The sequence below is a fragment of the Hemicordylus capensis genome, chromosome 2 (assembly GCF_027244095.1).
Source record: "Hemicordylus capensis ecotype Gifberg chromosome 2, rHemCap1.1.pri, whole genome shotgun sequence".
NCBI lineage: Eukaryota > Metazoa > Chordata > Lepidosauria > Squamata > Cordylidae > Hemicordylus > Hemicordylus capensis.
This window is the reverse complement of record NC_069658.1, coordinates 141,868,458-141,883,891: the sequence shown is the minus strand read 5'-3', so window position 1 is coordinate 141,883,891 and position 15,434 is coordinate 141,868,458. Positions and strand designations below refer to the sequence as shown.

Genomic DNA, 15,434 nt, shown 5'->3' with positions numbered 1-15,434 from the left:
TGCCCTGTAACCAGAAGGTTACAAGTTCAATCCTGACCAGGGGCTCAAGGTTGACTCAGCCTTCCATCCTTCTGAGGTCGGTAAAATGAGTACCCAGAATGTTGGGGGCAATATGCTAAATCATTGTAAACCGCTTAGAGAGCTCCGGCTATAGAGCGGTATATAAATGTAAGTGCTATTGCTATTGCTAAAGGGTAAATGTTCAATCTTGTCCTTCATCTCAGGCTGCAAGTTAGTCGTTCTAAGCCAAGCATGGCACCTTAAAGTTATAGCCGTGGCCATAGCCCGCGACTCCGTCTCTGCCAGATGTTTGTACGTACTCAGCAACTGCCTGGTGACCACAGTTGACTTCTCATAGGTCTGCGCCAGCGCCTTCTGTAAGTCAGTAGGGAACATCGAGGACGAGTCCTGGAAAAAAGTGTCCCATAGATGGTGGGCATAGCGCGTCATACAAGCCGCATAATTTGCAATTTTGACTGCTAAGCTTGAAGTGGAATATACCCTCCGCCCCAAGACATCAAGTTTTCTGCCTTCCTTATCTGCGGGGGTAGTATGCCGCTGACCGCCCTTCGAGGATGCACATTCCACCACTAAGGAGTTCGGATCCGGGTGCCTTATCAGGTAAGTGTTATCGTCCTCTTGCACACTATATAAACTCTCCAATTTTCTAGAAGTGGCCGTAGAAGTCCTCAGAATTTCCCATGCAGACTGTGCTGCCTTTGAAATTGCCGGAATCATTGGAAGTGATACAGGATGGGTCATTTTAGCCTTTGCCATCATATTATACACAGGATCCTTTAGATCCAACACTGGTAACTTTATCTCAAGGCCCAAAGCCTCCGCCATCACCTGAACTTGAGCGTGGTAGGCCTTGAGCTCCTCCGAGGGAGAGATTGAGGTTTTTGGAGCAACCTCCTCCGGTGGGTCCGGCTCTCTAGGCTCACGCAAATTACTCCCATCAATATCTGACAAGTACGAGGTGTCCGAGTCACTATTCCTACTGCTTAAAGTGTCATGAGTTGAAACACCTCCACCACTCAGAGCAAGGTCAGCAGGTTCCACCGATAACACCCCTTGCATTGTCTCTATATGTCTTGGCAAACCAGGTTCCACTGGCGGTAACCGTGAATCTGTTGGACGCTGTCGTTGTAGCTCTGGACCTGCACGACAGAGTGTCTGCTGTGCCTTCCAAATCTTATACTCAGCATAGTCTGGTGGAAAAATCACTTCAGGGTTGTGTCTGAAGCCACAAGTATGCGTAATACAGCTCACCTCCAGCGCCGTGGCTGTAGATGCATCTGTTGAACGTGCCAGAACAGGCACTGGTCTCAGCAAATTCCTCTGCTCCACCAAAGGTGACATCAGCTGCTGAATAGGGCTCGTGGCTGCCGAAATAAGTCGAGTGGTCTCATGTGGGCGCAACGATGCTCGCACGGGAGACACAGATGGAGTCTTAGGCACCTCTGTCACGGACAGCTGATCCACAGCAAAACCATGAAAGGTTGAGCCTGATGGTGTGCCTTCACTAGAGTCCAATAGGGCCATCAACGAAGTCTTAGCCCTTGGCGAAACAGGCTGCTCTTCCATCACCGTTTCACCAAAGTCCATGTAGTCCTCTGGTCGATAAGACTCCCTGGATGTTGCCGGGGATTGAATAGGGGTCCGCGCTGGAGCTAAATCAGCTGCCACTCGGTGCCGGACCACAGACTGGAGTCCACTCGGTGTCGAGGCAACCCCTTGTGCAACTGCCTCAGCCATTGCACTCCCAGTCGCCGACGCTGGCAACTCAGGCACCCCCGGTACCGAAGCGAACGCTGTCGATGCTGAGAGCATGGGGTCCCTCGATGTCAGACAAGTCGAAGTTGACGTCGACAATAACTGTTCCCTCGATCCCGAGTGCTGCCGACCCGTCAATGTCGAAAAGTCTTCCGATCTCGACTCCAACCTCAATGCCGATCTAGACGCCGATCTCGACTCCGATCTTGATGCCGATCTCGATGCCGAAGTCGAGCCCTCCGACGAAGGGGAGCTCTGCAGTACCCATGGTGACGGAGTCACTTTCAGAGTAGTATCCCAGTCCTCCGCCTCGGCCTGTAAGCCCGTCGGTGAAGGGGTCTTACTACGACCACGAGATTTCTTGGACTTCTTCCTCGGTGGTGAGGAACTGCCCTCCTCATCCGTGGAGGAGTAACGCGCCTTCTTGTGCTTGTGGCGTTTCTTCTTCACAGTTTCAGGTCACTTAAACTCTGCTCCGTGGTGGCTTTAGACTGCGAAAAGGCAGAGTCCACAACGGGAGGTTCCGTAGCCGACGACATCATAACACTTGGCACCGACCTCGATGTCGAGGGACCCGCCATCGAAGGCCTCGGTGTCAGGGGCCGAAGTGCATCTTCATAAAGCGCCGCTCGCAACCTTAACGCTCAATTCTTCAGAGTTTGCTTGGAGAAAGAACAACAGATCTTGCAATTCGCCGGGTTATGCTGCTCACCCAGACAAAGCAGGCATGTCTCATGGGTATCCGTAGTAGGCAACTTTGCCCTACAGTTAGTACAGTGCTTGAATGTGGTCTTAATAGCCGCTTTAGACGCCATGGTGCCAAAGCACCTCACGGCAATAAATACTGTCTCAGTGTTTCTGTTCAATAGGGAAATCCAAAAACGTAGTCCTTGAGCAGTCCAAAGTCAAGCCAAGCATTGTGCCAATTCTGTTCCAGTAGTATTCCGTAAAAACAATCAAAGTATCCGAGGAGCAATCAAATCCGAGGTTTAGATGCAACGGCGGTCTAAAAGAAACTGAGGAAGACACGCCCCAACTGCCTAGTTTAATATGAGCACGATCACGTGCAGGGCAGTTGGAGGCGTCACGAGGAGCTAGTCAATCGATCCGCGAGGTCCCTGCGCAGGCGCAGAACCCATTCTTTATGAATGCAACGGATCACCTCCAGATCATCTGTTACAGGTGAGCAACCTGTTTTTGTATATGAATCCACTGGGGAAGGTGTATTAGAAAAGGGGAATCTGATCAGGAGTAATTGAGGGGAGTAATTGATGGCCTCTCATTTTAAGCAGGATAAACCAAATTCAAAATTATAAGATCTGAGTTACACCAGAATCTGTAAGTAGTTGCATTAGGGAGTTGAAAGTAAAAGTTAGCCTTGGCAAATAATAAATTATTTTTATTCAATGCTGGATATCTCATGAGTGATTTATTTTCACATATATTGCCTTTACCATCAATAACCAGGAGGTTATTGAGACAAACTTCGCTTTGGAATTATATAAGGTTAGAATATTAGTGGGATTTTGTTAACTGAGGGCTTTACCTTCAGAATTAAGAAAGGTGGGTTTGTCCCACTGATTGTTGCTATAGTCAGATACAGTATATTACAGTAAAGTGGGTTTGTTTTTTTTTAAATGATCATGATTATTTTTATGTTTAACATATTGTGCATCTCAAAATACCTTTGCAGTAATAATATTTGTTACTATTTGTTATGGAGTGGCTAACTAAAGCTGTTTATGATGATGATGGTGATGGTGATGATGATGTCAGTTTTAGAGCAGAACATTTTTAGGATGTGTTTGAGATCTCACTACCATAGGGATAGAACTGAGGGCATGCATCATGTGGGTGATATACCTGTATCCCTTTTATGCTAGTACTTTAAAATGTATTGCCTGAACCTACTGTAATCAGAGATACAAGGCTTACTAAGATATATGCCAATGTTGTTTCAGATGATGGGTCGTTTCTTCAGTGGCTTGGCACAATCTGGAGCATGGTGCTGCTTTGATGAATTTAATCGAATTGATATTGAAGTTCTGTCTGTAATTGCCCAACAGTTGATTACTATTAGGAATGCTAAAGCCGCAAAGGTAGTAGCTGTGCTTTTGGGTGACAGATGCTCATATTCTTAATTCCTTGATGATTCTTTCATTAAATCATTGAACATTTACAAATTTCATCTTTTTCTTAATTTATCCCCTAAACAGTTCTCTCGATTTATGTTTGAGGGACGTGAAATAAAATTGGTTATGACATGTGCAGCCTTTATTACAATGAATCCAGGCTATGCTGGACGAACAGAATTACCCGATAATCTAAAAGCTCTCTTCAGGCCATTTTCAATGATGGTTCCAAACTATGCTTTGATTGCGGAGGTACCTTTTTAATACATATGCTACATATACAGAAGATGTTAGAGAGCAGCATTAGCCTCTGAGAGTAATGTACTGCAAGAGTACCTTTAAGGAGAGTTGCAGAGCAGGAAAAAAAGTTGAATATTTCTTTCTAAAATGTCTATTACTATTCTTTCCCCTTTGTGTGTGCACACTTTTTGTTGTATTCTTTCACAGTGGTACTATGCACCACTCTACCTTGTGGATTTTTCAAAATCATGATTGTATTTGGTCAGATTACTGCAGGAAACGTCACTCTCCATATTCAGAATGACCAGGCCTCAAAAGAAAAACTGCAGCTGTGATGTCACAGCAGAGACAACATGGCTGCTGCCTGTTTTCGGGGCCTAGTCAAATAGGAATTTCAAGCCTTGATTTCAGCTGCATATCAGCAGATTTCAGCAAAAACAAACAAAAACTTGTTTTTTGTGACTTGTAATCAGTTTGTGGTGAAAACTGTACAATAACATTTTTTTTAGGAAACATCCCCATTGATCATTTAAGTCACTCCAAGGATGGGGACTGTGGAAACGCTACCTCAAAAAACGTAGAGAAGAATGGGCAGTGTAATGATTTTACTCCATTACCAAAACCCTAATATGATAGCTTCACATCCAGTTTTACTCACTATTAACAATTGCATGCATTTCTGGAATAGGCTTTGTTCTATTTTGCCTTATTAGATAAGGATTGTTCTGTATTAGTTTGCCTTTCATTATGCTTGGAAAGGGAAGAGCATAATCTGTTGCCTTTTGTGTTTGTCTTCTACAACCCAGATTTAAGGTGCTGCCTAATAGAGGTCTCTGGGTCTCCCCATCTTGTTCTATCCTTGCTTTAGAACTCTGCGTCTTTTTTGTCATTGAGCAGAAGCACACTCAATTATATTTAATGCAAATACTTGTGGGAATTTGATAACTTGGCAAAGAGGCACCTTTTAATGTGGTGATTCTCTTTATTTAGCAGGGGGAGAGTAACTGGCCCTATCCACCCCCAGCACAGTACCTCCAATAACTGTTGCTGGTGCCTATCTTATGTTTCTTTTTAGACTGTGAGCCCTTTGGGGACAGGGAGCCATCTTATTTATTTATTATTTCTCTGTGTAAACTGCCCTGAGCCATTTTTGGAAGGGTGGTATATAAATCAAAATAATAATAATAACAATAACAACAATAACAATAATAATATAGGTGGCATCATCTAGTATAGATTTCTTTTCCCTGGTGATTTATACTTTACCTGTGTGAGTTATGCTTCACACAGAAGTAGACTGAATGTTGTTTTATAATACATTACAAGTATGAATGCTGTTACCACAATTGCTTGTTTTATATGGCTTTATTTGCATCCAGATTGTATTCATGTTGTATTCTAGTTATATTTAAGTTTTCTAGTGTTTTTATGGGAACAGTGAGCTACCTTTTTTGTACTTCAGGTTATTTTGTATTCTGAAGGATTTGAATCTAGTAAAACACTTGCAAGGAAGATGACTCAAATGTACAAGCTCTGTAGTGAGCAGCTCTCTCAACAGGACCACTATGATTTTGGAATGAGAGCTGTCAAGTCTGTCTTAGTCATGGCTGGGTAAGAACTCATACGCGATATGATACATTATGAATATTCTTTAATTAACTTGGAAATACAACTTTTTTACTTATTAGCCCCTATTTTTTAGAAACCCCAGAGTTATTTTTGGGACTTCCTACCCTCCTCCATGAGATAGGGTTGTTTACCCAGTCAAACGTCAGTATTCCAGGAGAGGCAGGGGGCTCCAGATGCCAGGACAACCCCAGTAATTACCTTTCAGAAGTCAGGAAGGGCTCAGAGGGGCATGCAACAGCTGCTGGGGGATGGGCGGGTGCAGCCCAAGAGGCAGCAGAATGGTGGAGAGGGAATAGCAAAGATATCAGCTCCACAGCCGCAAATGGGTGCAGAGAGGCTAATGAAGGGGGTAGAGAACAACTCCCCTTTGGAGGCCAGGGATTGGGTGACCAATCCACTTGCCTGGCCAGGGAAGAAGGAGCAAGCTGGAAGGGGGGAGGAATGTCCTAAATGTAGGGCTTTATTTAAGGCAGGGGCTGCCGAAGATGAGATGATCAGCAGGGATGGGGTTTGTTAGTCTGGTGGACTCCCAGAGAGGAGCTCAGGCTTTTTGCTCCCACTGATAGGTGAAGGAGTGGAGTGAATATACTTTCCTCCTCCCCCAACTCTGAGGCAATGTTTGCACCTATAATTTAGTGTGAGAGGGTGGAGAGTTTATTTAGACAGTTCCCCCTTCCTAAATACTGACAGTTATCATTTTAATTATAGCTGTTGCATATGCATTATAGATTTTCTAAAATGAAAAGTGAAAACTATAAAACTTTGCAAGGCTCTGGTGCGCATATGGAGCTCTGGGTAGTCAGATCTGTTTTCTTCAGGGCTAGAGGAAAGCCCTGTTAGCTGCACAACTGAATAATTCCTTGATACTGCAATAATGAGGTATCTCCTGGTTATATGAAGTTCTATGTGTGCAGTGGAGCCCCATCAGGCACACCAGAGCTGCTGGATCAGTGCATTTGTATATTAAATAACTGGTATGATTTAAAAGAGGCCTGCATAATGTAGCACAGCAAGCTGAACACATCCCAAAAGACATGGGAAGGGAGCTGGTCTTGTGGTAGCAAGCATGACTTGTCCCCTTAAGCTAAGCAGGATCTGCCCTGGTTGCATACAAAAGGGAGACTAGAAGTGTGAGTGCTGTAAGATATTCCCCTTGGGGGATATCTGGGAAGAGCATCTAGGCTCCAAGTTCCTTCCCTGGCATCTCCAAGATAGGGCTGAGAGAGATTCCTACCTGCAACCTTGGAGAAGCCTCTGCCAGTCTGTGTAGACAATACTGAGTGAGATGGACCTATGGTCTGACTCAGTATATGGCAGCTTCCTATGTTCTATGTTCCTATGACATACATATGGAGACTCATCAGGGGCTCAGTTCACCTCCTGGTTTTGCTGCCTATCCAGAACTGCAAAACAGAGGCACCTGGTAGATTACAATATGCAACTGGTTGGTTGTGTTTGGCTTGATGGATCATGACTTGTATAGACATGATTTATAAAACCTTGTATGAGACTACTGGAAGAGAGAAGTCAGAAGGGCTGTCACACAGAAGAGGGTAAGACTTTCTGCTGCCTCAGAGAGTAGTGTTAGGTCTAATGGGCTTAGATTAAGAGGGCAGTCTACTTCAGTTGAGCATAAGGAGTAATATATAAGATATTACTTGATAAGAACTGTTTGACAATGGAGCCGATCCATTGGGTTGCTCTGGCTCTGGGTTTCCTGCACTGAGCAGAAGTTTGGACTAGATCACCTATAAGGCCCCTGTCAGCTCTACAATTCTGTAAATGTGTTGATATGAACCTGAAGTCAGCAAATGTATGGAATTCATTCAGGGCTAAGAAAGTCTGCATTAATCATATATTTTCTAACCATATTTTATTTATTTATTTATTTATTTATTTATTTAACATTTTATATCCCGCTCTTCCTCCAAGGAGCCCAGAGCAGTGTACTACATACTTAAGTTTCTCCTCACAACAACCCTGTGAAGTAGGTTAGGTTTAGAGAGAAGTGACTGGCCCAGAGTCACCCAGCTAGTATCATGGCTGCATGAGGATTTGAACTCGGGTCTCCCTGGTCCTAGTCTAGCACTCTAACCACTACACCACCCTGTCACGCCCTCGATCTCAGACAGCGAGGAGGAAGGGGAAGCTGTCAACTTTCCAGGCGATGCAGGAGTGTCTGAGGGGCAGAGCCCGGCTGTCAGTGTTCATGAAACAGCTGTGGTTAATGATTCAGAGCAGGCACAACAACCTGAGGCAGCAGAAATCGTGAAAGACCAATCTGAAGAGGAGCTTTGCAACCAACCCCCGCTGACGCCACAACAGTGGCGTGTCACAAGATGCAGGGATCAATTGGAGACTATTAGGCAAAGCAAACGCCTCTTGCAGAGGGCTGATAAGCCTTGAAATCCTGCCAGCTGGGAGCTCTCGGCTTGCACTATAGATCACGTCACCAGTCTTCTACTTACTGCTGAAAAGCAACATTCATCAACCTCTATGTCGACAGAGTGCAGCCAAGTCCGGTCAAGACGAACTTCTCAAGCTGTATCCAGTTTCAGCAGCTCCGCTTTGTCTCGTGATCTTCCCTGGCAGCTGGCCAAACCTTGACACACCCTGGCTTCTCAATAAAATTATGTAATATTATATTTTCAAATACAGCTTAAGTGAAATGTTTGGTTAGGCTTCCTAGGAACAAACTCTGCAGGATACTGGAGACCTAAGATGAGCTCTCCTAAGTCTTTTAATTTCTTTTCCAAGCAGTGGCTGGTTGGCTCAAATTGCATCAGGACTGGAGATGGAGAGAATCTCTTTCTCCTCACAGTGTTTTCCCAATATAAACGGACACCCTGAAACTGCTTTTCCCTTAAGAGGGAAAACACTAATGTACATTTAGTGGACATTTAGTCTTATTTAGATGTCTCCCAACACCACCTTCAGGCTCCATTTACCTTTCTGGTCAGGCTTTTCTTTGACTGTCTTCTTCAGAGAAGAAACTTGCTTTCTGGAGGTGTCTGCCTTCTCCTGGGCACCTATATATTGTAATCTACCAGGTGCTCCTGTTTTGCAGTATTGGACTTACATTTAGTCTTATTTCTTACAATGGTTTGCATGAGAAGTTTTTTAATGGGAGACAGGGAGTTAACTGTAGTATAAAAGTATTATTTTTTTTAAAAAAAATTGTACAGTGCTGTGCAGGAATACTATACTGGAAACTACAGATAAGGTAAAGGTAAAGTGTGCCATCAATTCAATTTTGACTCCTGCCGCCCACAGAGCCCTATGATTTTCTTTTTGGTAGAATACAGGAGGGGTTTACCATTGCCTCCTCCTGTGCAGTGTGAGATGATACCTTTCAGCATCTTCTATATCATTAATTCTCCAAGACGTGCCGGTCCGGGATGTGTGGGGATGTGTGGCAGAACTCACGCGAGAGTGGCAGCACCACTCGAGGAAGTTCCAGGCTTGAGACAGGAGGCGGCTGGTGGGCAAACAACAGGCAGAGAGGCCGCTTTGGGAAGCAGCAAGGAGTTTGGCAGCTGGGGGCAGCTGGCAGTTGGCCGCTTCGGGAAGCGGCAAGGAGTTTGAGGTGGCAGGTGGGTGGCAGGCAAAGCCCCGCCAGCCTTACAAGCCAGCTGGTGGGACAAGGTAGTAGCAGGCCGGCCGGAGGCGGCTGGCAGGCCGGCAGGTGGGAAGGGAGAACTAGGGGTGCAGATGCTCTGTGCCCGGTCAGCTAGTCTTCCTATATCGCTGCTGCCCAATATAGTACCAGCGAGGATTTGAACCGGCAACCTTCTGCTTATTAGACAAGCATTTCCCCGCTGCACCACTTAAGGTGACACAGATAAAATATTCTATCATTATTCTGGAGGCTCTCTGCAAACCTAGAATACCAGTTGTTCTATAATGAATTTAAATCATCATCATCAATAATGATGTGCTTAAAAATGATTTTTTTTCTATACATTTAGGTCACTAAAGAGAGATAATCCAAATCTGAATGAGGATGTTGTATTAATAAGAGCATTACGAGATTCCAACCTACCAAAATTTCTTACAGATGATGCTCTTTTGTTCAGGTACTTTGCTATTAAATTGATTTCTGCTTAATAATAATTTAAAATGCAACCATATCTTAGGATTTGAATACTTGAACTTATTTGCACTCTGAGCTTAAGTCACGGGGCAAAATTAAAATGCCATGTAAGATTAACATAAAACAGAATTTTTATGTTAACCTGTCTATTGTATTTCAATTAAGGAACATTTCTATAGGAAGCATTTCTGCAATAAGCATTAAAGAACATTTTTGCAAAAAGAGTATTGTCCTCATTGAACAGCTTTCTGTCTGTCTAGGCAAAAACAATTCCATTTTATTCTTAAGACTAGTGATTCAGGCACAAAGGCAAATCTATATATCAGTTCTGCTTAATAAAATAATGGTAAAATTGTTTGGGTGACAGGAGTCCATACTGTGTTTAAATATGTAGGACACAAGTCATCCAAATTTAAGCATTTTTAAGACTCATTGATTTCAGGAGGAAATATTTAAACATCTGCTTAACTTTCCTATAGAAATGGATAAGATTAGAAGTACTGAACTTTGCCTGGAGTATACCCTTATTATAAATCAGTTTTCGTTTCAGAATTGTAATAACTGAATGTGAACAAAGCTGCTGGCCATTAGGAGCAGTTATAAAACCCATCTCCATAGGAAGACTTTCAGGAATTGATGGGACTGAGCTGGTGGTAACTGCTACTGCAGTTCTATGCTACATAACATGTTTCATGTTTTATTGTTGTAAATATTGCTGTAAGCTGCCTTGAGTGTAGGAGATGGAAGATAAATATTTTGTACAAACAAAACTTTTGTTTCTGTTTTTGTTAGTGGAATTATATCTGACCTTTTTCCTGGAGTCATAATCCCAGAGCACAATTATGGAGTCCTAGAGTCAACAATAATAGATATCATGGTTTCCAAAGGATTACAGCCTGAAGCTACCATGGTTCATAAAGTCATCCAGCTTTACGAAACTATGTTGGTAAGGCATGGCGTCATGCTTGTTGGACCAACAGGAGGTGGAAAAACTACAGTTTACCAAATTCTGGCAGATACCCTAGAAGCTTTGCATGCAGCAGGTGAGCTGCACCATTTCTACCAGCCTGTTAAAACATTTATTCTGAACCCTAAATCAATTACCATGGGTGAACTGTACGGTGAAGTTAACAATTTAACTCTGGAGTGGAAAGATGGCCTGATGGGCCTTAGCGTTCGAGCAGCAGTGGTTGATACCTCTGAAGACCATAAATGGATAATCTGTGATGGACCTGTGGATGCTTTATGGATTGAAAACCTGAACACTGTTTTGGATGATAACAAGATGCTTTGTTTGGCTAACAGTGAAAGAATCAAACTCACACCTTCAATTCACATGCTGTTTGAGGTACTATATTTTTCCAGTACTACATTCAATGTCTAACTGGGTTTCACAAACTTTGTCATAGTGACTATCTCTAATTCAGGACTGAATCAGATAGAAGAATATTCATCTTATCCATCCAGTCTCATGCAGTTCAGAAAGCTGAACTGTTCCTCTAACCCTATCCCTTATAGTTTATAAGTGGGTTTAATGGGCATTTTTTGTCAGTTTTCTGCTTCCTAAGTTCCCTCCAGAAGAGACAGTAAAGCATAATAGGGGTCCCATACTAAGCCTTGCTCTTGTCAAATAGTTCTTCTTTTAACTGGAATTCAGTTGGGCATGGTGTATTTTATTTTGTACTGATTTAGGTTTTTCCATTTATGGATGTGACTGTTTAGTGTTTACTGGCCAAAATACACTTGTGTTTGATTTTGTCTATACAGTATCCATTCTGATAGCTACTGCCCAGTCATCAGTCTTTAGCAGATATGGAAAAATAACTTGCTCTATAGTCTTTAACAGAAACTAGAATAATGAAAGAGGGGGCCAGAGAAACCTATCTATAGGCAAATGAGTTTTAGGGGCAAAAAGCAGGCAATAATTAATCCTTGAATATCTTACTAAAGAGAGAATGTTTTAGTGAAATAGAAATATGATTTAAAAAATTTTGTGTGTGTCCTTGATTTCTTGCAGGTGCGGCTCATGAACTCTCCTCTGGGGGGCGGGGGCAGGTGGGCGGCTTCTTTAAGGTAAATGGAGCCAGTGCTCCGTGCTGCCCAGCAGCCCCCTCAGCGGGGAATCGCCTCCGCCACTCACCTGGCCGCTGGTGGGGGCTCGCCTCCGCCAGCGGCCAGGTGAGTGGCGGAGGCGATTCATCGCCGTGGGGGCTGCTGGGCAGCACGGAGCACCGGCTCCGTTTACCTTAACGAAGCTGCCCCCCGCCCGGGAGGCGCATTCACAAGCCACGTCTGAGTTCTTGGCTCTTTGCAACATGACACTCGCATTGCATTATATATTTATTCAATTATTCAGTTTCACCATCCAGTACTGGCAGAGGCCTTCATAGCTGCTTCTAGGGCTAAGGAAACAAAGGCAGAGGCTGTTTACTCACCACTTCCTTCTCTGCCCACTCACTTTCTTCCCCCTCTCACTTTCTCCTCATGAACATTCTGACTGAAGTTGGGCACGTGTAAACTGGACATTATGGTACCATCTATTTTACTAATTTGTAGAAATTCAGAGCATATTTGGACAAACCCACCAAGGAGACCCGTACAAAAGACAGTCCATCCAAAAAGACCTTTCCCAAAAAACGAAGTCAGTCTGAGCTTCCCTTTTTTGTTGCAGAAAATCCCATTATAAAGATGGGTGAAAATGCAGCCTTGAGGTTTCCTGTCTGTTTTTCAAACTCTGCTTGTCATAACATGGATTCAATTAATAGCTGTCACATTTGTTGAGCAGGTGATTCTGAGCATAAAAATGCCTCTAGTAGCACAAATAGTACTTCAAAGTGCTGGATCTGGATAGTCATCCCACAGCAGTCATAAACATTGGGCTCTGCGCCTGCACAGATCACTTCGGGTAAAATTCGATAGCTCCTCAAGACGCCCTCTTCTGCCTGTTGCCATACTCAGCGTCTGCTTATATTGGTGGTTGGGCGTCCTTTCAGTTTCTTTCTGACTGCCAAAGCGATCACTTCTTCGGATTTCTAAAGCTCCTCAGAAAAAAACTATTCTATATCTATCGGTTTGAACGGCAAGACTTGGAACGGCTTGAATAACCTTACGGAAAAGCAATAAGTATAATACATTTACGGCATAGATTATGGAATGGATAATGACAATTCTTTACATGCAACGATTTAATATTGAACTTTGGTGGAATTTACTGCCTAGACACGATATGGGAGACTACTCTATTTCTTAAGCCGCTAAGGAGCTTCACATGAGTGAAAAAACGCCGAGAGAGGAAACCATCTTTAAAAGGTGTGTTGATTGCAAGGGCAAACTCCCCTCAACTGACGACCATGAACACTGTTTGTTGTGTCTGGGAGAGGAGCATAATATGCTAGCCTGCTTAGTTTACTCTTCATTCTCTAAGCAGACTCTGAAAAACCAAGCGGCACGCCTGAAAGTAGCACTTCTAGAAAGTGTGCTTAGTCCCAAGAATGCTATGCCCCAATCACCCTCGACATTGAGGTCTGTACTGAGGACTGCTTCAAAATCGCAGTCTAAACCCTCAGTGCCTGGAACTCTGGCTACGGTACCAAAGGCAGGATTGACCTTCATAAAGCCGGCAGCCCGGAAAGCCAGTCCCAAACGGGACAAAACAAAGAGAAAGTGCCATGCAACAGCCAAGGCCTCACTGCCAAAAAAAACATCAGGACAAAACGTTGAAGCAGCAGGAGAGGTCTAGCAGTGCAGCTCCTTCCCCAACAGAGGTGCAGTGTATGAAGCCCTTGACATCGAAAGATCATTGTCGGCCCTTAGGCAACCCAGCGTCGAAGCCTTGGCATCAAGCAATTTCCCTGTCTCCCACGCCGACTGCACAGCAGTCTCTGTCGACACTAAGGCTCCCGTTATCAACATTAACATATCTAGTAGCTTTGTCAGCGTTGAAATCATTTGACTGATCTCCACTTGCTGTCGACATCGAGCAAAATGTCGAGCTTGACACCAAGGTCACGCTGGATCCACCGGTGGCCAAGGACATCATGATTCTTCTAGAGTCAGGTGAGAGCACGCCATTGACTGCCACTTTTAAGGGCTTTTTAAGCCATGGCCTCAACATCAAGGAGGGAGATGATACAGAACAGGATCAGATACCCAGGACGCCGTCGATATTGAACAGAAGTTTGTATGGGACCACCCCAATACAAGGGTTACTGCCAGACATGGGCGTAATTAGGGGGGCAGCCAGGGCACATGCCCTAGGCACCACTGAGTGGGGGCGCCATGCCAGTGCCTGCTCCCCCATTGCCCACCTGCCCAGCTCCAGGGTCCCTCAGCTACTTGCCGTGCTGCTTGCCTTGCCCTCCGGCCTAGGATTGGCCTGCAAACTGCAGAGCTCTTCTCTCCCCACCTCTCAGCTGATCGGCGGGTGGGCGGGCCTTACAGAGAGGCCTCTGTGCAGGCCTCCCTGAAGCCTGAATTCGGCAGGCCCCAAGCAAGCAAGGAGGCAGGCAGGCAGGCAGAGTTCTCTGCAGCAGAAGACCCTCTGCCCAGACCATCCAGCAGAGGTAGAAATGGGGCTTTTGCCAGGTAGAAATAGGGCTTTGATATGGGGTGTGTGGGGGAGACTGAGAAGTCTCTGAATGTTTAATTTAAAACAGAGTGGAAAATTTGCTGGCCTATAAAGGCCTATAAGTGGCTTATTTCATGGCAGAAAATTACAAAAACTTCTGGAACAATATTATATTCATTCATTCATTCATTTATAAATGCACTTATGTTCAAGTTGTTTTGCAACCCAGAAGGTCTGAGTGAGAACTGTGAAGCATGTGTTGTGATTTTATTTTATTTTATTTTATTTTATTTTATTTTATTTTTCTTGTGTGTGAACTGCTCCCCAGTAACTCGCAGGGACTTCAGGGTAAATCTGGCCAACATGTGAATGCAGCACCTCCATTCCAGAGGAGATGTGTGTTAAAGGGCTTTAAAAGCCTTGTGTGAAAAACCTCTTCGAATCAAACTTTACTGAATTTGTTTAGAATTCTGAGAAAACATAATAGGCTCACACTCCGTGATTGAAAGTCTCCTTTGCTAATCTGCAGCGAGGGGGCAATTTTAATAATTAGTGTTTCTAGTGTGTTCTAGGCATTAAAAGAAGCACAAATATATAGTACTCAATGTATATCACTATACTGTATATTGTGAAGTGTGCGTGTGTGTATTCAGTGAAATGTATTTCCAGGCAGCATACTTATTTTGAAATATCAGACTTAAGTTCTTAAGGGCCTGGGGTGTGTGGAGGCCCTGGACTTTCAGGGGCTGGGGGCCCATTTTAAAAATCTTGTCTCTGGGCCCATTCCAACCTTGCTATGCCCCTGGCAGAATAGATGCATATGTATTGATCACTACACATGGGTTTCTGCACAACACCTGCACAGAAGAAACTTCCATGTAGAAAATGTGTCTCTTGTAAATTGACCCTGAATTTTCCATCCATGACTGGGATATCTGAGAGTTAGCGTCAATAATAAAAAAAAACAGCACACTGCTTGTGACAGGAAGGGGCAAAT

The 15,434-nt window shown here is 44.1% G+C and overlaps 1 protein-coding gene across 8 annotated transcripts in view; it reads left to right on the top strand.

Annotated features, from left to right (window-relative positions):
* Positions 1-15,434, top strand: part of DNAH6 (dynein axonemal heavy chain 6) — a 353,767-nt gene that overhangs the window by 129,843 nt on the left and 208,490 nt on the right. For 7 of the 8 annotated variants that reach the window (XR_008315406.1, XR_008315407.1, XM_053291992.1 and 4 more), the window contains 5 exons: positions 3,738-3,875; positions 3,993-4,160; positions 5,611-5,759; positions 9,746-9,853; positions 10,663-11,218. Coding sequence is in view for 6 of the 8 variants with exons in the window: in XM_053291992.1 (XP_053147967.1) it covers positions 3,738-3,875; positions 3,993-4,160; positions 5,611-5,759; positions 9,746-9,853; positions 10,663-11,218 (1,119 nt within the window). In the remaining 2 variants the exon portion in view is untranslated. The remainder of the gene's footprint in view (positions 1-3,737; positions 3,876-3,992; positions 4,161-5,610; positions 5,760-9,745; positions 9,854-10,662; positions 11,219-15,434) is intronic. The other variant, XM_053291993.1, reaches the window with a different exon arrangement.